The 21,526-nt window shown below is 38.1% G+C and overlaps 3 protein-coding genes across 3 annotated transcripts in view; 2 read left to right on the forward strand and 1 right to left on the reverse strand.

The window, feature by feature from the left end:
* LOC134648236 (hydrocephalus-inducing protein homolog) overlaps positions 1–8,738 on the forward strand; it is an 82,577-nt gene extending 73,839 nt beyond the window's left edge. Inside the window, exons 77-80 of the mRNA XM_063502722.1 lie at positions 505–726; positions 5,392–5,537; positions 7,837–8,017; positions 8,541–8,738. Of these exons, the coding sequence (XP_063358792.1) occupies positions 505–726; positions 5,392–5,537; positions 7,837–8,017; positions 8,541–8,672 (681 nt within the window). The 3' untranslated portion in view covers positions 8,673–8,738. The remainder of the gene's footprint in view (positions 1–504; positions 727–5,391; positions 5,538–7,836; positions 8,018–8,540) is intronic.
* A 465-nt stretch (positions 8,739–9,203) lies between these two features.
* LOC134647895 (nucleolar complex protein 2 homolog) lies at positions 9,204–13,353 on the reverse strand. Its single transcript, XM_063502257.1, has 6 exons — positions 13,232–13,353; positions 12,514–12,740; positions 11,653–11,833; positions 10,487–11,316; positions 10,094–10,309; positions 9,204–9,766 (listed from the first exon to the last, which is right to left on the reverse strand). The coding sequence occupies exons 1-6, from the start codon at positions 13,302–13,304 to the stop codon at positions 9,227–9,229; spliced, it is 2,067 nt and encodes a 688-aa protein (XP_063358327.1). The 5' UTR covers positions 13,305–13,353; the 3' UTR covers positions 9,204–9,226.
* A 236-nt stretch (positions 13,354–13,589) lies between these two features.
* LOC134647896 (growth hormone-inducible transmembrane protein-like) lies at positions 13,590–19,705 on the forward strand. Its single transcript, XM_063502259.1, has 8 exons — positions 13,590–13,773; positions 13,858–14,064; positions 14,153–14,258; positions 14,640–14,781; positions 15,491–15,666; positions 17,496–17,656; positions 17,957–18,089; positions 19,103–19,705. Exons 2-8 carry the CDS (start codon positions 13,869–13,871, stop codon positions 19,188–19,190), a joined length of 1,002 nt encoding a protein of 333 aa, XP_063358329.1. The 5' UTR covers positions 13,590–13,773; positions 13,858–13,868; the 3' UTR covers positions 19,191–19,705.
* Positions 19,706–21,526: the final 1,821 nt, after the last annotated feature.

The following is a 21,526-nucleotide window of genomic DNA, read 5'->3' on the forward strand; positions in this document are numbered from 1 at the left end:
TTTTGTTCGGCTCGGCATTGTGTCTCTATTTCTCATGATAAATACCTAAAATAAATAAAAATATCCGAGATTTGGTCAAAAGGTATTTTATTTAGAAAAAGTATTTTGAAAATACCTATTTTGCATTTAGCATTTTAAATACAAAACGCAAAACTATTTGGTATTTTGCATTTGAAATAGTAAATCTGAAAAGTATTTTGCATTTTGTATTTAAATGCTTTTTTAAAACCATTTTGTACATCTCTGGAATAGACTAATTTAAGAACTTGACGACAAACGAATGGGGCGACCCAAGACGATACCATTTATTTGTGTGATGAACACTAATGTGACACTAATATTTGTTCCGGAGTCATGGGTGTTTTCTATGTATATAAGTATGTATTTATCTATATAAGTATGTATATCGTCGCCTAGTACCCATAGTACAAGCTTTGCTTAGTTTGGGACTAGATTGATCTGTGTAAGATGTCCCCCAATATTTATTTATTTTATCTATTTCAGGCGCCACTCGTAATGTCCTACTCGCCATTAGTAGTAGGCGAAAGTGAGCAGTACTTGGAGATTTCCAACGATTACGTCGGAACATACACGTACAAGATGAAACTGAAGTGCTTGCCAGCCAAGGCAAAGGAGCTAGTGATAGACACGCCGATTGGCACGCGGGCCCCGCTGAGGCTTCGAGTACAGAACAGGAGTCCCGTCAAAGCGGTCTTCACATGCGAAGTGAGTAAGCTTAACGTTTTACTTGAAATATAAGCTTGGTTCGGATTTTGGGCTAATGTTTCCCAAGTGCAGGGGTTGGCGTCGGCACACAAGAGCTGATCGCAGTGGAAATCTCCAGTTTAAGGTATCTCAAAAAAAAAACGTTTTTCTTCTCTTTCGGCTCGCGAGTTACGTTTTTATTTACCGTAGGTGAAGTTATAACTTATAATTATAAAATACTAGCTGTTGCCCGCGACTTCGTACGCGTGGATTTGTATATTGGTGGTTATACATTCTACATTAGTTTAGAACAGCGGTCGGCAGCAGCCAAGCAGCCAAGGGCCACATAGTAGTTAACGAAGTTGACGCGGGCCGCACTTTGTTAATATTTATGACTTTATCAGACATTGTCGTTTGTCAATATTACATACAAAATAGCCAGGGAGGCTCGCGGGCCGCAAGTGACAGGCTCACGGGCCGCATGCGGCCCGCGGGCCGCGGGTTGCCGACCACTGGTTTAGAACATTATGCAGCAAAAGATAGCAGTAGGGACGGTTAATCATTTGTTAATTATTATACAACGCATGAGATTTGTCTTTCACAACCTGGCTACGAAGTTTCAAGCCCCTAACTGAATAAAATTGTTCTCGATATAATCTCTCTCAACCCCCAGAAGATTTCCAAGTCCACTATTTAATAAAACCTACTACCTAACTACCTATTTACGAAGTTTGAAGTTCCTAGCTTTAAATAAAATTTGAACCCTCTACCAACTCTCAACCCCTGTTTAAACTTTTAGGGGATGAATTTTTAAAAACGCTGAAATTACTTTTCTTGTATTGTAATAATATGCCTTTATACAACGATTCAAGTCCCGCACTCAAATAAATATTTGGGTTCCATACAAATTTTTGACCCCCTTCACCACCTTGGGGAATGAATTATCAAAGACTCTGAAATTAGTTTTCTTTACCTTTACCTTTTTACAAAGCTTCAAGTTCCTAGCTTTAAAAAAATTATAACCTATACAATCTTTCTACCCCTTTTTAACCCTAAATTAGGATGAATTTTTAAAAACGCTGAAATTAGTTTTCTTGTGTTCTAATAATATGGCTTTATACAAAGATTTAAGTCCCGCACTCTCAAAAATATTTGATCTCCATACAAACTTTCAACCCCTTTTTCACCTCCTCGGGGGATGAATTTTTAAAATCGCTGAATAGGGTTTTTAGTTTTTTAATAAAATACCTTTTTACGAAGTTTCAAGTTCCTAGCTTTAAATAAAATTTGAACCCTATACAGACTTTCAACCCCTTTTGGACCCTTATAGGGGATGAATTTTTAAAAACTTCTCTTTTAATGAAATAACATTTTACGAAGACAAATTCGTAGCTTAAAAAAAAATTTAAACCCTATACAATCTTTCAATTTGGGGTTGAATTTCCTAAAACGTTGCAATTCCTTTATTTTGCAATCGGCTATTATGCCTTTCTAAAAAGTTTCAAAGCATTTGTAATGGATTCAAACTTTCAACCTCTTTTTAACCCTGTTAGGGGATGAATTTTTAAAAACGCTGAAATTACTTTTATTGTCTTATAATAATATACCCATATACAAAGTTTCAAGTCCCACACTCACAAAAATATTTGATCTCCATACAAACTTTCAATCCTTTTTTCACCACCTTCGGGGATGAATTTTCGAAAACGCTGAAATTAGTTTTCTTGTTTTTTAATATAATACATTTTCACAAAGTTTCAAATTCCTAGCTTAAACTAAAGCTTGAACCCCATACAATCTTTCAACCCCTTTTTAACCCTTTTAAAGGATGAATTTTTGAAAACGCTGAAATTACTTTTCTTGAGATCTAATAATATGGCTTTATACAAAGATTGAAGTCCCGCACTCTAAAAAATATTTGATCTCCGTACAAACTTTCAACCCCTTTATCACCACCTCGGGGGATGAATTTTTAAAAACACTGAAATTAGTTTTGTTGTTTTTTAATTTCATACCTTTTTGCGAAGTTTCAAGGTCCTAGCTTAAAATAAAATTTGCACCCCAAGACAAAGTTTCATCCCCTTTTTTACCCCCTTAGGAGTTGAATTTCCTAAAACGTCGCAATTCCTTTTTTTTGCAATCGGCTATTATGCCTTTCTAAAAAGTTTCAAAGCGTTTGTAATGGATTCAAACTTTCAACCTCTTTTTAACCCTGTTAGGGGATGAATTTTTAAAAACGCTGAAATTACTTTTGTTGTCTTATAATAATATACCCATATACAACGTTTCAAGTCCCACACTCACAAAAATATTTGATCTCCATACAAACTTTCAATCCTTTTTTCACCACCTTCGGGGATGAATTTTCGAAAACGCTGAAATTAGTTTTCTTGTTTTTTAATATAATACATTTTCACAAAGTTTCAAATTCCTAGCTTAAACTAAAGCTTGAACCCCATACAATCTTTCAACCCCTTTTTAACCCTTTTAAAGGATGAATTTTTGAAAACGCTGAAATTACTTTTCTTGAGATCTAATAATATGGCTTTATACAAAGATTGAAGTCCCGCACTCTAAAAAATATTTGATCTCCGTACAAACTTTCAACCCCTTTATCACCACCTCGGGGGATGAATTTTTAAAAACACTGAAATTAGTTTTGTTGTATTTTAATTTCATACCTTTTTGCGAAGTTTCAAGGTCCTAGCTTAAAATAAAATTTGCACCCCAAGACAAAGTTTCATCCCCTTTTTTACCCCCTTAGGAGTTGAATTTCCTAAAACGTCGCAATTCCTTTTTTTTGCAATCGGCTATTATGCCTTTCTAAAAAGTTTCAAAGCGTTTGTAATGGATTCAAACTTTCAACCTCTTTTTAACCCTGTTAGGGGATGAATTTTTAAAAACGCTGAAATTACTTTTGTTGTCTTATAATAATATACCCATATACAACGTTTCAAGTCCCACACTCACAAAAATATTTGATCTCCATACAAATTTTCACCCATTTTTTCACCACCTTGAGGGATGAATTTTTGAAAACGCTGAATTTAGTTTCCTTATTTTTTAATTTAATACATTTTTACAAAGTTTCAAATTCCTAGCTTAAAATAAATCTTGAACCCCATACAACCTTTCATCCCCTTTTTAACCCTTTTAAGGGATGAATTTTTAAAAACGCTGAAATTACTTTTCTTGAGATCTAATAATATGGCTTTATACAAAGATTGAAGTCCCGCACTCTCAATAATATTTGATCTCCGTACAAACTTTCAACCCCTTTTTCACCACCTCGGGGGATGAATTTTTAAAAACGCTGAAATTAGTTTTCTCGTTTTTTAATTTAATACCTTTTTGCAAAGTTTCAAGGTCCTAGCTTAAAATAAAATTTGCACCCCAAGACAAAGTTTCATTCCCTTTTTTACCCCCTTAGGGGTTGAATTTCCTAAAACGTCGCAATTACTGTTTTTTGTAATCGGCTATTATGCCTTTCTAAGAAGTTTCAAAGCATTTGTAATGGATTCAAACTTTCAACCCCTTTTTAACCCTGTTAGGGGATGAATTTTCAAAAACGCTGAAATTACTTTTACTGTCTTATAATAACATACCCATATACAAAGTTTCACGTCCCACACTCACAAAAATATTTGATCTCCATACAAACTTTCAACCCCTTTTTCACCACCTTGGGGGATGAATTTTCGAAAACGCTGAAATTAGTTTTCTTGTTTTTTAATATAATACATTTTCACAAAGTTTCAAATTCCTAGCTTAAACTAAAACTTGAACCCCATACAACCTTTCATCCCCTTTTTAACCCCCTTAGGGGTTGAATTTTTCAAAATCGCTTCTTATCTCTTGTACACTTTACAAATGCAACCTAGTGTGCAAATTTCAACTTTCTAGCTTTTGTAGTTTCGGCTCTGCGTTGATGAATCTGTCAGTCAGTCCGTCAGTCAGTCAGTCAGGACACTTGCATTTATATATATAGATTAGGTATTAAAAAATGACATTAAATATACGAGTTATTTCTTTGAAAATTATATCCAGAAACATTTTACTTCATTCCAGATTTAATACAACAAGGCAGGGGCTTCTGGGGTTCCCAAAGTTTATTGGGCTGCGATCTGATCAATTTCACCATTTGTAGGTATAGGTATAAGCGGTGGTAGCCGAGTGGATATGACGTCCGACTTTCAATCCGGAGGTCGCGGGTTCAAATCCTGGCTCGTACCAATGAGTTTTTCGGAACGTACCTATGTACGAAATATCATTTGATATTTACCACAAGCTTTTCGGTGAAGGAAAACATCGTGAGGAAACCTGCATACATCTGCGAAGAAATTCAAAGGTGTATGTGAAGTCCCCAATCCGCATTGGGCTAGCGTGGGGACTATAGCCCACCAAGCCCTCTCGCGCATGAGAGGAGGCCTGTGCCCAGCAGTGGGACGTATATAAGCTCAAATTATTATTATTATAGATATATATATGCATATGCCTAATATTCGCTCGCGACCCACCACTGGGTCGCGACTCATAGTTTGGGAAATGCTGAATAAGGGATAGATTTTGTATATTGCTCGCCATATACCATATGTTCTGGCTAGTCTCTCAGGACCTGTCAACAGCCAATGGAATAAAATAAATCAGTAGAGACCTAAAATACCTACGTTCTTCCGTTTTCTTAAGGTCACACATCCATCAATCACGACTGATAAGGAGTATTTCCTGGGTCCGTTCGAAAAGGGCAAGTTCCTCGTGTACTTCGAGCCGACCGAAGTTGGCCTACAACAATGCACAGTGTCGTTTGATTCGCCGGACGCCGGAGAATTCGTGTAAGTGCTAAGCTAATACAATACAGTAAACAATTATGAATACGTTTTCATCATTGACGTATAATATCTAAGGACGGGCTAATGGGACACTAAACATCGTACTAGTTCAGCGGTGCTACCCACGAATTCCAGCCAATCGTGCAGTCTAACGCGACTAGTTGCGACCAATAGCGCGCGTAATGCGAACTCGTCAACCAATCGCGCGCGTGATGCGAACTCATCAACCAATCGCGTTGTAACGATTTCACACCGCTGTATTGGCCCTTGTCATGCCTCATTATTATTGCCCGTAAAGCCAGTCCCTAGATATCTATGTCAATGGTTTTCATGTTCGTGCCTGCGTGAATTACTATAATTGAAACCATTCATAGTAAAAATAAATAGACTACGAACGAAATATAGTTGGTAAACCAAATTTGTCAGTAAATTAGAACAAAAAAAACTATACTCATCCTTTTATTTTGGATGTAGATACTACTAGTGTAAGACAAAGATAGTATGATTCTCTGTCTATGTTTGAAATCAGACAGTCCTTTGACAAACTACAACTCAAACTATCGCAATTTCGTGGGTACAATGCAAGTACCTTGTGATTAACGGTAGAAACTAAAGGGATTGTTTACAGAGAGCGAAATTGCGAAATGATATCGAACCTTGTCAATTGTAGGTACTTAGTAATAGCTATGAGCGCCGCGCCGGCGCGCCGCCGCCGCCGACAAAATTTTCGCGCCGCCGCCGCCGACGCTGCGCTATCGGCGTGGCATCGGCGTGACCTTGGTAGTTACTACTACTTTCGGAATCAGATAATATATTTTTAATCGAGTTTAGATCATTAACGGCGCCACTTCGAATAGTTTATAGGCATTCAAAAGGTACTTTAGGCCCATATAATTCAAAAATATCGAAGGCAAATGCAAACTTATCTGTCTAGTAACCGCGCTACTAGTCTTGGGGAAACGAAATTATTTAATATCAATTTTAACATCAATATGCTTGTAATAAACATACTGATTCCCTTCCATTTTTATTGTGGAACGTTCCACATTACAATTTATAGAGTGTATATATACACTAGACATATGTCAATCACAATGAAAAAATTAACTGTGATCAATTCTGGCTAACGTGAGCTCGAACTCGAACCCACATCTTTGCATTACCGTACCGATCTTAATTTTGCCAGCTAACCATCATTTACCGCGAATTTAGCCATTGCAAGCATGGTTAAACGTCTTTAAAAGGTATAAAATGGGGTTAATTTTAAGATATTAAGCGTTTCCACGTCCAAGTCCAAATGTCCGGCCGTTGGCTTCGCACGGAAGGGCGTCGGAATCGGGTCTCAATTAAACTTGGCCACTGTTCAAATTTCAAGCTTTGCTCTCTCGCAGCTCAATATATGGCCTTGCATCGCTCCCATGGAATTAAGCCGCTATCTGAACCTGCAAGTTTTTGGCCCTGTTTGGAGCTCAACTTTCGGCCTGTTTTAAAACGCTTGAGCCTTGGTCCTTATCCGATCTTAGCTCCATTGCAGCTCGGCCTTTGGCGTCGCACGAATGCGCCCGCAGGAAAGCTCCAGATCTTTAACACTATGGCTTCAGTCTTTATTGGCCTGCGCCCTCGCTCTGCTCTCATGCAGCTCGGCCTCGCACAGAAGCGCGCCGCAATTGGCGTTCGATTCTTAGCTGTATACTTACCTGCAGCTCATCCTCTGGCCTCGCATTGGGAGGCGTCGAAATCAAGTCTTCGGTGTTACATGGAGCTCGGCGTTGGGCCTCACTTTGGGCCTCACTATGGTTATCGATATTGGTTATCGATACGGAGACGGAGCTCGATTTTCTTTGGACTGTCGAGTCTGTCGACAAGACGTTTCCCTGATACAGTCAATCCGCAATTTTTAACTTAGCATTAGCACAAAAGAGTGCCTCGCTAAGATCTTCCGGCCAGAACCTCTCCAAGATTAAGTCCGCCTCTGATGCCGCGCGATACCGCTTATCCACTGTTTATACGATATCAATTTTTTTCGTACCATTATTCAATAAATTACCCTTGAAAATAAAAAATGCATTTATTTCATAACTTTCTTACAGCAAAAACATGTTTTTTCGGTAAAATTTTGGTTTGATTCTTTTTTCATTAATCGAAGGTGTTTCAAGGCCACGCCGCCGATTCGCCGCCGCCGCCGACCAATTTTGACCGGCGCGCCGCCGCCGGCTATATGCCTATCGGCGCTCATATCTACTTAGTAATTGTACCTACATACTTATCGGAAATTTGTACCTATTTTTGAAATATTTTTCAGATACCACATAAAGGGAACGGCAAAAGTACCAAAGCCCCAGGGGCCCTTTGAAATTAAGGCGGGTGGTTATACAACGATAACATTCAAAAACGTATTCATGGACAGCAGAACGTTTAAGATGTCAAGCGATAAACAGGAATTTTACGTTAAAAATCCTGTCGAAATGATACAATCTAAAAAGGTAAATATTAACTATACTTGACTATTCAAATCCTTTATAGTATCTACCTACTCCTACAATAACCGAACTTCGTTTTAAATATCCGATCGAAGTTCGGTTTTGCGAGCCATATACGTGCTCATCAGAGAAAATTGTAAGGGTCGCCGTTGTCGGATACGCGACATGGAGGACTATACTCCTACAATATTAAGTAGGTATAATCCCTCTCGTAAAAGCATATTATTATTGGAAAAACTGCCCTGCGCGCGAAGGCTTACGTCTAGTTATGCGTGCTTAGTATGCACCGAAGTGTTCGGTAGTCTTATTATTCCTACAGTTAGGTAAAACCAACCAAAACTCACCAATTGAAAAAAGATAATTAAAAATCAACCTTATGGTCTCTTACTAGTACGGTCCACTATATCTCTGAGCTTGTGGTAGTAATTTACGAGCTTTGGTGAGCAGCTTGACCGCTCTGATCCGATAGCCACAGTGACTGAGCGAGGAATAAAATCATATAACTGAGACATATGCAATATCGTAGGATACGAAGGTGTTGGTGTACCTGAACGACAAGTGGGTGGGCGGCACGCCGACCGGCTGCCTCACCATCGAGAGCCTCGAGCCGCCGGAGCCGCGCGCTCACTGGACTTACTTCCTGCAAGGAATCCCCTGACTTTTCTATTATTTATTTACTTTCCTATTGTCATTATTTCATTATATTATAAATATATTTTAGCACTGTTTGTCTTTTACTGATCAAAAGAGCAAAATAAACACGGTGTGGCTGCGGCCTGTATGAAGGCAAATAACGTAAAGGCTCATCACTTCCTAACATTTTCTACCGTTTTTGTGTGATTTCGATGGGAGAGAAAGTAGATTTAAATTCTTTTTTTCACTGCAGCCATATGATGTACATATTTTTTATTTATTTATTATTCGGAGAACCAACAGCTATCAATTGTACAATAGTTATATAGTATATGTAAATAACAGAAACTATATTAGGTAACTGTATTAGGCAGCTGTCCGACCTAGGAGTAAAAAGAAGGGAATGGCTGCGATTTAAGTATTTCTATTCCTAGTCACTTTCTCGCCACCGGTCGGATAGCCGACTTCTACCATACGACCTCAGTTTTAGACTATCTAACAGAATGAAGAATTCTATGGTATTGATAATAAATAAATAGGAATAAATACAAGTAAATTTATATATGCATGTCGGCTTTATTACCAGTCATTAACACTTAAATCTTGCACTACGTCATCTCCGCCTGGCATATCATCGATATCCACGACGGCCGCTTTTTTGTTAGACTTCTTTTTAGCTTCCTTCTTCTTGATTTTCTTTTTACGCGGCGGTTCATCTTGGTCTTCGCCTTCCAATTTAAAGTGGTCTTTTTCATCCTCACTATCAGACGGGAACAGTTCCGTTGGTCCCTCATTCTTGTGTTTATTTGCAGCACCCTCTGATAACTTCGGTCTCTTTATCATGGGTAATTCCACAGCAATGTTGTCATTCTTGGTCACCTTCTTCCTCTTCTGTATCTTGTTGATCTTGCTCCAGTTGTCATAGAATGTTTGTAGAGGAGTTCCTTTAGTGCTGATGTTGGTTTCCCATGCAACTACCAGTTTACTGTCGCTCAGTGAAAAGCTGATCTTGGACCTTTCGCGTTCAATGAATCTACTGTTCTCCTCTATTTTTTCAAGTAACTGGCGGAGCTTTTTAGTGTAGTTAGAGACTGAACAGGTCTTCAGGAACTGTTTTATCTGTAGAAAAAATAAGCTATGAATAAACTGAGTCAACTTAATTATATGTTTTATGGTTTCACATTTTTATTTATAAATACAGTCTACTTTTAATTTTGCTAATTTAATTCTAGAACAGAACCATAATGTCGAAAGACTATAATTACGATAATCAATCTATTAAAACATACAAAAAATACGATTTTTTTTAACTCAAATAAGCTCAGTTTCGTGCGCGGCGCGTCATCGTAATCCTACTCGGAATGCACGAGTTTATATTTTAGCTGTATCCGCGCGCGTCAATCGGGGTCTTTAGCCGTCAAATGGTTAAAAAGAAATTTAACTAACCTGAATAACAGCAAGCAGAGAAAGATCGGGAAAGGCGATGGAATGCGATTGGTTAGCCATATACTCCAGCAGTAACCCATAAATCCGCTCAATAACGGAATCCTTGAATCCATTTTCCATGAGCTGCGACTTGGCCAGCCGGAGCACACAGGACAAGTCCAGTGGCTTCATGGAAACTTTCTTGTGCTTTTTGTTGAAGTCATATGATGTTAATACCTAGAAAACAAAATTAATTATAAATCCAGTGTTCTAATAAAACAACAGTTATCAAATATTCCTGCTATCAGAGACGACTGTACAACTTTTCATAAACATATAATATGCAATTTCATTCAAGATAGGAAAGTCATCTATAATAAAATACTATAAGTAATATGAATTTGTCAATCTCACCTCTAACAGAAAAGGTAGTATAGGTATAAATGTGTTGGATTCTTTTGATAAATGTATCAATATTTCAACACAGTGGAATCTGACTGGATAATATTGATGTGTTGGCACCAGCTTGATGGTGTTCGTGATAACCATCACTAGAGGGTAGACCAACGGCTGTAGCTGAGGCTTATTGGTGGTGGCCCCCAGCAAGTCCGCCCACAAGTGCAGCGAGTTCACAAACTGCCAGTTGTAAACCGCCTGCCTGTTCTCTACTTTCTGGACAACAATAGCGTTTCTCAAATGGATAGCCAACTGCCGAATGTACAAGAAAACATGCTGGTATGACACATTCAAATCCAAAGTAAACATCTCTACTAAAGATCTCCTCATGAAATTGATACTTGGCCAAGTAGTAGGACTCACAAACTTGCAGTTCTTCACATAAGTCATGTACATGGCTTTCAGCACAAGGTCTAGTAAGTTTGCTTGCTGGTTTCTTGTGATTCTAAGAATGCACAGGAAAGCCAGCACTCTTACAGTTTCCTCCCCTCTACTCCACAGGGTGATCAGTTTCTTCAAAGCATGTTTGGATATTCTGGCAAAACAGGCAACATAGACTGACATCTGGTGCAAATGCTTAAGTAGCACTGTTAGTATATTCTCAGATGTAACTCCCCCAAGAAGCTTAAGCAAGTCATTTAGATAGGCAACTAGAGGAGCCTTTATTTTGACAAAATGTTTGCATTTCTGAGGATCCTTGCCAGACTGCTCCATTCCAAGATATTTTTTAATGGCAGCAGGGAGATATAGCACACACATTTGAATAACTGCATTGAATACTGATGAGCCTGAAACACAAAATTCAATGTTTTAATACTGGTATTGATTGGTTGTTTCTATTCCAGATAGTTTCTAACCTCCTTATTCATAAAACTTTACAATCCTAAATTTGTTAATTTGTTTTATCCCTTTCTTACAAATATAAAAATTCAAATAATCTGTACTGTAATAAAAAGACAAATAATAAGACAAAAAGCTAATTAAGAAGGCTTGTATATTTATATGTAATAAATAATATTATAAGAATTTTATCTCATGCTAGGTAAATATTAATTACACCTAGAAACAAAGCTTCAAAAACACATAATTTTACAGAGTTAGTGTGGTGTTTAAAAAATTTATACCTTCCACTTTGTATTCTCCCTTGGATGTGCCATCATCACTTGTGGCTCTCAACATGGCCGCATTGAAAGCTTTGATGACAGAGTTCAGAGTTGACATTTTGATTTTCTTTTCACTTTGTAATTCTTCCTGCCATTCAGCTACCATCTTGAGTGTGATCTTTCCTCTGACTTCAACTTCTTCCTGTAATGGATGATTTAATGTGGAAACAAGGATATTATTTAACATGTTCACTGTCCCAACAGTTAACTGTCAACCTTATGGCCTTTTAATAGAGGCTTGCCCTGACCCATATCGTCGCTATACTTACTCAACCTCATATCTGCAACAATCATTTGATGGAATGGTCGCTTTTCTTTCATTCGGAATACGCATGGAATACGGGTGTTTTTGTCATCAAATGAGTGTTGCAGATACGAGGTTGAGTAAGTATAGCGGCGATATGTGGGGCATGGGACAGTGAACATGTTAATTTGGCTATTCTCACACAGAAAATGCAGGATGTATATCGCAAAGGATAGAGAAAGGTGGAAAAGAATGGAGGAGGGTTTTACCCTTAGAGGGGCCACATAACAAAGGCATAGGTATAGTTATAAACTGAAAATACATTGTTAAGTGGAAGATAAAGCCGTAATAATAATAATAATGCTCACACAGATCTATAACATTCCGGAGTAAGCTCTAGAGCTTTAAAAATCAAGGTTTTAGACATAATTAATGCACAAATTAGCTGTTACCCATATTTGATCATAAGTCTACTAGTGAGGTAACTTAAAGCTTTGCTGATTACATGGCCTAGTCTAAGGTGTAATGTCACAATTCATTAGATTGTTTATAGAAATTATTGCTTTGTGTGACCTAACCTCAAAATCACTCTCATCACTGCCAGCCTGCAGAGGGCCCGGCTTGTGCACAGTATCATCTTCGTCCTCCTGATCCTCTGCATCCGATCCCTCGTCTCCCGACTCCACCCCGAAGTTCAGTAAGTTCTCATCATTCTCCTCTAGGAAGTTGTAAAAGTCTGGATCTATCTTCTTTAGCTTTTCAAGAGATTTTTTATGCGTCTCTGGGTCCATTTCCTCATCAGAATCTGGAAACCATCAAACAGTAATAACATTCAAATTTGTAGAGAAAAACAATAATTCCACATCAAAACTTAATAACCTAGAAATTTAATTTATACGTATATATTCTATGAAATTCATTGACTTTACGCTCTTAAGTCCAAGAGTCTGTTTTGCAGTTTTCAATACCTTCTTTTATTTCATTATAGTTTAAAATTCGACTTGAATGTGTTCTTTTAAAAGGATATTAGGACTTAAGGGGTCATATTGCGTCGGTGGGACTGGTGGGAGCTAACGGGTTAAAGGTTCAAAAGTTACTGTTGTCTGACCTGCTGACTCTCCTTCTTCTTCATCCGGAGTTTTAACCTGGGTTTTTGTCTTTCCATTCTTCGCAATGGATTTTTTATGCGTTTCCGGGGCAATTTCTTCACTTAAATCTGCAAACCGCAGAATTGTAATAAAATTTTGAATTTGTTTACAAAAATTAAGCGTTCTAAAGTTAGTTGGTGTATTCTACCTGATTCTCCGTCTTCTTCAACATCTGGAATTACTGCTGGTCTTCCTTTTTTTATTTTTCTTTCTTTTTTCATGTTTCAATTATTTATTGTAATAATAACAAGGTGATACACCACGAGGACCTCGTGTTGAGCATGTGAGGTTGACAAGGACAAGACAACTACGAGTCTACGACTTTGACAGCTTAAATTTAGAAAAAAACGGTCGGAATATTTAAGCAAATGTTTAAGACGCCCAAATCATCAATGAAATCATGTCAGCCACAAGCATGCTTTTGTTTAAGAAAAACTGTAAAACCCCTTTATCAAGTTTGCTATTGGTCGATATTGCGTCTGTAATGTCATTAATGTCAGTATTTTCTAGACTAGACTAAAGACTAGACCCGCAAGATAAATCGCAAGTTTTCCCATCAGTTGTTTTGTTTCACAAACAGCGGCCGGATAGTGAGCCGTCAAACAATATACTACGCCGCGACAATTAACAGTTTTTTTCTAATATTTAAAAACATTGAAACCCTGTGTTAATATCTGTGGAAACATACACGTAAGTTTTCTTTCACTGTGAAATTTCTCGGCCTTACGTCAGTTTATGGTGAAAATTTGATTGATCTATTCTTATTTCATGCAGGTTGCATCACCATGTTGTCTCGCATGTGTGTTGCTCGTTCGTCGGCCACTGTAACCCAAGTTCTGAAATCACCGGTTCCACAAAAATTGGTGCCCAAGAATTATGTTATCACTATTAGAAACTACGCACGTGAGCCGCGCTCCCGCGTTGCGACCAGGACTCAACCGACCCTGTGGGAAAGGTTAATGGCCCCTGCAGGTCCTAACGGTAAGTACGGAATCTTCCTTTCTGTTCATTCCAGGTATTCACACAACATGAATATTTGACTCTTAATATATAACTCTTGAACTTTTAGCTTTCGGCATTGGAAAAGGCGCTCTGGCGGGTGCATCAGCTGTTGGCCTGGGTGCTCTGTGTTACTATGGTACGGGCGTCAAACCAGGCACCTTGCAGGAGGCACAGTGAGTTGTTTGTTTGAGGTTATTTATATCTTATCTGTAAACAAACCTAATCGAAAACAACAGATGAAACTATAAATAGAATAGCTGTAATTGTTGTGAAACTTGTTTTCTTACATGCATTGTTATTTACATAAACCTGATAATAACTCAAAAAATTTCCAATCCCTGAAGAGATTGATTGTTTGTAATGAAGCATTTTTGGTTAAACTATAATGCTCACATCAGCCAAATGTGCTAACTGCAAAATATTGAATGGCTGCCAAATACAGGGCTGAAGCATAATTCTATGAATATGTGTGCCTGAAACATAAACAATTAATAGTGTTAAATAACATAATATCATGTCTAAACCATGTGGTTCAACAAGTTGCTTGTTTTCAGTCTCTGGCCACAGTATGTGAAGGATCGCATCAAGACGACTTATGGATACATTGCGGGCTCACTCATCATCACAGCTGGCAGCGCCATCGCAGTATTCAGGACACCTGCTCTCCTTAATCTTGTTGCTCGAAATGGATGGATGGTAAGTATTCAGACTTGGCTGATTGTGACTCAAATTATGTAACTATATCTGGGTGACCGAGCTTCGCTCGGAAAACATAAAAAAAACTCGAAAATGCGCGTTTTCCCAGAGATAAGACCTAGCTAGATCGATTTTTCGCCCCCAAAAACCCCCATATAGCAAATTTCATCGAAATCGTTAGAGCCGTTTCCGAGATCAAAGGTATTAGATAAACATGATTTCTACCACTCACTTTCATATAAGACATTGTATTAACTTGCTTTGCTATAAGCTTTGTGATGATTACAAACCTATGAACCTGATTAAGTACTTCACTACTCCTGGCGGCCTAGCCAAGGTGACAATCGCTATCGCTTCGCCATCGAATCGCTTTGTGTCTCTCTATCACTCTTCCATATTAGTGTGACAGTAACAGTTGCGTTTCGTTCGCTACCGAGCGTTAGCAATTGGCATGTTGTCTACAGGGCCTGGACTGTTGCATTCTGCTGCAAAACTTATAACAATTCACTTGCAAGCAAAAAACCCAATATACATATACAGATTATACTCTTTTACTGTACTAAACTGGTACTGGCACATACTAAGTTCTAGTTGTAAAAGAAAGTAATGCTTACTATTTCAGATACAAAATTTTAAATTTTAAGCTTTTTAGTCCTAAAATGCTTTGTTAGGACTTGACATATATGTTAAAATTGTTGTAATTTTCCAGTCAATAATCATGACCATGGGCCTCATGATTGGATCGGGCATGGTAGTGCGAGGCATGGAGTATAAGCCTGGCCTTGGACCCAAGCAACTTGCGTGGATGGTGCACACTGGCATCATGGGAGCAGTCATTGCGCCTATCTGCTTCCTGGGAGGCCCAGTTCTTTTGAGAGCTGCATGGTAAGTTAGTTATTGAGTTGTTCATTTGTTTAAAGATATGAATATAGTTAACACTTTGTCTCTAAGTATTTCCAATTCCAATCTGGTTAGAAAGATCATTGACAATATTAATGTCATATAATTAGACCCCGGACTTTTGACGCAATGACGTCACAATAGGGTAGTTTGGGGAGTAAATGAAACGGTGTTAATTAATACGGCTGTGTTAATAAAAATTTAATAATCAGGCATTCACGATATAAATCATCTATAAGTTAATACAAATACATCCAAGGAACCGTTATAACTCCTGCTTTGATAAAAGCAAACTTTTATTCAAACAAATATGTACCAATAACATCTATTGAGGTGGAAAGAAGCTTTTCCTTTTTGAAATGGATCATATTCTGATAGAAGACGTAGGCTCACCGCAAACTTTTGATTTGTTACGGAGAGTCAGTTACCGAAAGAACAACGTCCATATCGGTATATTAATCAATTGACAATTAACTTATAGGTAATAATTATACCGTAGATGCCTGATTAACACAAGCGTATTAATTAACACCGCTCCATTTACTCCCCAGACTACCCTATTGTGACGTCATTGCGACAAAAGTCCGGGGTCTAGACTCATATTGTATGAGAAAAAAGATAAAAAAAAAATTAATGTATGGTTTGTCAAAGGACTATTTCATTTCAAACATAGAGAGAATCATACTATCTTCGTCTTACACTAGTACTAGCACCCAAAAGAAAATGATGAGTATAGTTTTCCTAGTTCTTACGACTGACAAATTGGTTTGACCAACTATTCTGCATCTATATTGCTACTAGGTTTTGGACTAGTGTGTTTATAAGCTGTTATTGCTTTAGAACCAAATTTTTAAATCACATGTTTACTTTTTCAACATGAAGGATGTCTCTAAAGGCTCCAAAATTGTCGTCATATGTACAATTCACATCAAGGGCTGGAATTGGGTATCTCCATACTAGATTCAACGGAATTAGAACTTCTTTTTTAAAATCTTTATTTAACCTTTTAACCGCCAGCAATTTTTGATCGAGCGTGCTCGTGTCGCCACCGACAGTCATACCACGCGGAGTAAGGTTGGCATCGTTACGGGAGTTATAAATGTGTTGTTAAAACCAAATCAGATCTTTGTCTTATTTATCAGACTGGCGAAATGAGCTGGATATGTACTTATATATCAGACTCTGGCGGTTAAAAGGTTAATGAGCTTGGTCACTTTTGTGACGGTGTCGCTCTGTACGTATATAAAAATGTAACTAGCCCTTGTATACTGAAAATATATAGCGGCACCAATGGTCGTCAATGCGGCGCTTGGTACGTAATGTTCATCCATACCAAAGTGGACCTCAATAGGTTCAAAATGAACCATGAATCAGGGATGTTGCGGATGCCGATTTTTTGACATCCGCGGAGGCGGATGCGGATGCGGATTTTTAAAGGCTCACATCCGCGGATGCGGATGCGGATGTCAAGATAGGTACATAAAAATCGTCAAATATTACATTTTAGTAATTTTTATTTAAAAAACCGGCTAAGTGCGAGTTGGACTCGCGTTCCAAGGGTTCCGTACATTAAGTCCCACTCACGCTTGACTGCTAATTTCTAATAGGTTTTTTTGGCTAATTACTAAATTACCTAGCAGTCTAGCACTTACGCCGATGCTAAGACGTTCCTGTACCGAACTGTTCCACATCCGCATCCGCATTAAATCCGCATCGATTTTATGCGGATGCGGATGTTGAAAATAATGCGGAAGTTCCGCGGTTGCGGATGCGGATATTCGCAACATCCCTGCCATGAATATGCGCATGTGCAGGTACACAGCGGGCGTGGTCGGCGGTCTGAGCACGCTGGCGGTGTGCGCGCCGTCGGGCGAGTTCCTGAACATGCGCGCGCCGCTGGCCATGGGGCTCGGCGCCGTGTTCGCCGCCTCGCTCGCCGGCATGTTCCTACCACCCACCTCCGCGCTCGGCGCTGGTCAGTACAGTACCCGCACTATTTTTTATCAGCTGAGTAAATATTTAGGTCGGCGTAGTTCATGAAGAACACAAAATCAAGGATTAATCCCACGCAACATTGTTACCAGATAAAAACTGGGAATATTTGTCTCACCTGTTGGTAATAACTGTAAAAAACCGTTATTTTAAACATGGTTCAAAGGGCAAGCCCCTTTCCACTTTACTTGGGGAGTGGTGATACCCCGACTATCTACCCGGCTATCTATCATAAATGAACTATCCAAAAAGAAAAGATGACAACGTGATTTTATATTTCCAGGTCTATATTCGCTGAGCTTGTATGGAGGTCTGATAGTGTTCAGCGGTTTCCTCCTGTACGACACGCAGGCCATCATCAAACGAGCCGAGATGCACCCTACGTACGGCATGCAGCCCTACGATCCCATCAACTCGTAAGTACATCATTGTAACCATGGTATAATAATATACTCCGCCTGGTACTCTCTTCCGAGATTCGCGAATGACCTGTCACTTGCCTACGTCATCATGCTGTTTACAGGTTCTCAAACTTTAAAATGTGGGAGAATTTTAACCCACGGTGAAAATTATTTTAACGGCATTAATTTTAAGTTATTCATGTAGAAACGTAGTAAAATAAAACAAATCTATACTGCACTTTTCACTCCTACTCTTACAGTTCCGAATAGAGCAGCCAACCATTTTCGTAACAAAACATTAATTACCAAGCTTACGACGTGAAAAGTTTGGAAAACACTGCGACTGCTGACACTGAGCGAGAAGGAAATAACAATTAACACGCGTTCGACAAGGATGACGGTCAGGGACAAAATGGCGGATTGTCAAATGTGACAGCGCTATCCTGTGTTGCCAGTAGTGTAAACAGAATTACCCGAAAGTCTGAAATTTCTTTCGTGAATCGGAAGATATTGCTAACGAATAATTAAAAATGACGTGTTATTGTAAAATTTAAGATAAAATACATATAAATGAAAATTATAAAGAAATATTTTAACTTAATAACCATAGATATAATGTACCCATGTAACATGTTATGTTGAAATAAAGTGGCAATGTTATTGTGACGTAGGCAAGTGACACTCTGGGAAGAGAAGACCATGTTTTATTAGACCATGATTGTAACGACTCATTTGGGATTGCTACATGGTTGCATGATTAAAGATAAACCATTTTTATTAAAATACGCGCTCTGAAGCACCTATTTCTAAAGTAATCTTAAAGTCGCAACGCATTCAATCATTGTAAAAGTACCGGGTTTTGTTTAATTGTTTGTATGTGTTTCTCTATAAGATGCGACTAGTTGTGGAAAGGGGCGCACAGTTTTATGGTTTATTCCTAACATTAACATAGGGTGACTGCTATAGAAAGTTAATTCAGTTCATATGAACCATATGGTCTAAATATACATACTTTCCTTTTTTTACAGGGCGGTGTCTGTCTACTTAGACGTCCTGAACATCTTTATGCGCATAGCCATGATCGTGGCCGGCGGCGGTGGCAACAGGAAAAAGTAGACAACACATACTTGTAACATTTAGTCAGTTAAAATTTTCGATGTTATCCATGCTTACCACCAATGTTTATTTTCGAAGCAAAATTAAATTACGTAGTGAAATTCTTCGTAAAAAACCGACTCCCTAAGTAAGGAGGCTTCGAACGATGTGATATTTACTTAGATAAGTTTGGAAGTTGTAGGTATTTTTAAGGAGCGTAGTCGAAGAGATATTTCAACATATTCTAAATAAATACCTTTTGATTTCTACTACAATATAATATGTCACGTTTTAAGACAAATCGCACTCCTTTGTCGGATGTCAATAAGGACGATTTCTAAATGCGTCTTCATGCTTGAAGCGCCTTAATGACAACTGACGAAGTGGCAATGTGTTGGCTAAAAACGGTAATGTAACCTATTTATAGCGGAAGAAAATATGGCGAAATGTTGAGCTATCTCCCCGGGTACATGCAAGAGGGTCATTGTTTTGACAACAGATATTGCTATAATGAATAAATTATCCAGTAACTTATTTGTAGTTGTTTTATTCCTATTTATTATTGCAGTTTTTCCCACTTTCACTTCGTTTAGTTAGTGAAAAAAGGACAAGAGGTCCCACGCAATTTCAATACACTCCTAGTTTCCGAAGGAAATTGCTCATTGGTGCTAAAAGCTTTCACACACCATTATTTCATTTATTTCATACTTTGAGGGCTAGATTAAACTTATTATTGTTAATGTACTTTAGTATAGTAGGTACTTATTACCTAAATAAATCGTACTAACAAACAGCAACTGATCAATGATCATCGGTGGACCTTATTGCTTTGTAATAAGGTTAAGAATTGTTAGTACCTAAACCGTGTGCAAAATGGTACTGAAACTCGACGGGTACGGTGACATGACGTAAAAAAAATTAAAAAACTGAGTTAGTTCCTGTTCAAGCTAATAGTTTATTTTTCATTCAGCGATAATTAATTCAGTTAAATATTGATTAAAAATATAATATACAATAGAATGTATAACATTGTAATGCTGTAGGCCACAAACATGTAAATACTTGAAAATAAGAAGATTATTATACTTCGGCGGCTACTTTCGAAATGAGTTTTGGAATAATTCGATAAGCCTAGCCTAGACAGTTCACGTCGACTAGATTTACTTTCACATCACATCAGTATCGAGTAGGTATTTCACAGAATTAATTATGAGAGAAAAACCATAAAAGTATAAAGCTTGTGTCACTTATGATCACGGAATTCACACGTTGACATATGGACATTACCTTTGTTTCATGAACGCAGTTTTGTACCTGACCTGGTCAACTGATACGTTGTTATATAAATATACGATTCATTGTTAAATGTGGCCTAGTTTTTATTTATTTATGTATTTTTGAGCGTTATACGAGGGGTATTCAAAATATTCTCGGTATGAGAATGAAAACAAACAAGTACGAAAAGTTTGATATTTTTATTTTTCAATATACTCCCCCCCTATGTTCATACACTTAAAAGATCGATCAATTATTTTTTTTAATCCCTCGTAAAAATATTTTTTATCTTTCGTGTAAAAATGCTCCTCCACTGCCGCCTTCAATGCTTCATCGTCAGAAAATTTATTTCCACGCAGATCCTTTTTAAGATTGGGGAGCAAAAAGAAGTCGCTGGGGGCTAAGTCCGGACTATACGGTGGGTGAGTAACAGTTTTAAACCCACGTTCAACAATAGCTGCCTTGGCAATATGAGCAGTATGGACGGGGGCGTTGTCATGCAGAAGCAGAATACCTTTGGTTAACTTTCCTCGCCTCTTTTCTTTAATTACATCCTTTAATTGACGTAGAATGTTAGCGTAGTACTGTCCTGTGATATTTACACCTTTTTCTTTATAATCGATTAGTAATACTCCTTCACAATCCCAAAATATCGTGGCCATGACCTTGCCAGCTGAAGGGATGACCTTCAACTTCTTGGGATGAGCTGAACCCTTAATGTGCCACTGCATGGACTCTTGTTTACTCTCTGGGTCATAATGATGAACCCAGGTTTCATCTCCAGTAACTATTCTTTGCAGCACCTCATCAGGATTTTCACCGCACAGGTCAATAAAATCGGAACAACAAGCTACACGCATGTCTTTTTGAAGCCGAGTCAGCATTCGCGGAACCCATCTTGCACTTACTTTTGACATATTAAGATGGTCATGTATAATATCATGTACGGTACCAATAGAGAGATTGGTTACTTGTGCTATAGATTTTACCTTCACTCGACCATCTTCCAATATAAGTTTTTCCACTTTATCAATATTTTCTTGTGAAGTAGCTACTACAGGCCGGCCAGGTCTAGGGTCATC

Source organism: Cydia amplana, chromosome 5 (genome assembly GCF_948474715.1).
Source record: "Cydia amplana chromosome 5, ilCydAmpl1.1, whole genome shotgun sequence".
In the NCBI taxonomy this organism is placed as follows: domain Eukaryota; kingdom Metazoa; phylum Arthropoda; class Insecta; order Lepidoptera; family Tortricidae; genus Cydia; species Cydia amplana.

Excerpts from the sequence above, each read along its gene's own strand:
- LOC134647895 (XM_063502257.1), bottom strand. The coding sequence starts at position 13,304 with ATGAAAAAAGAAAGAAAAATAAAAAAAGGAAGACCAGCAGTAATTCCA. Across the intron at positions 11,834-12,513 it reads GTGATGAGAGTGATTTTGAG|GAAGAAGTTGAAGTCAGAGG; the intron begins GTTAGGTCACAC and ends CATCCATTACAG. Across the intron at positions 10,310-10,486 it reads TACTACCTTTTCTGTTAGAG|GTATTAACATCATATGACTT; the intron begins GTGAGATTGACA and ends TTTGTTTTCTAG.
- LOC134647896 (XM_063502259.1), top strand. The coding sequence starts at position 13,869 with ATGTTGTCTCGCATGTGTGTTGCTCGTTCGTCGGCCACTGTAACCCAA. Across the intron at positions 15,667-17,495 it reads GTTCTTTTGAGAGCTGCATG|GTACACAGCGGGCGTGGTCG; the intron begins GTAAGTTAGTTA and ends GCGCATGTGCAG. Across the intron at positions 18,090-19,102 it reads CCCTACGATCCCATCAACTC|GGCGGTGTCTGTCTACTTAG; the intron begins GTAAGTACATCA and ends CTTTTTTTACAG.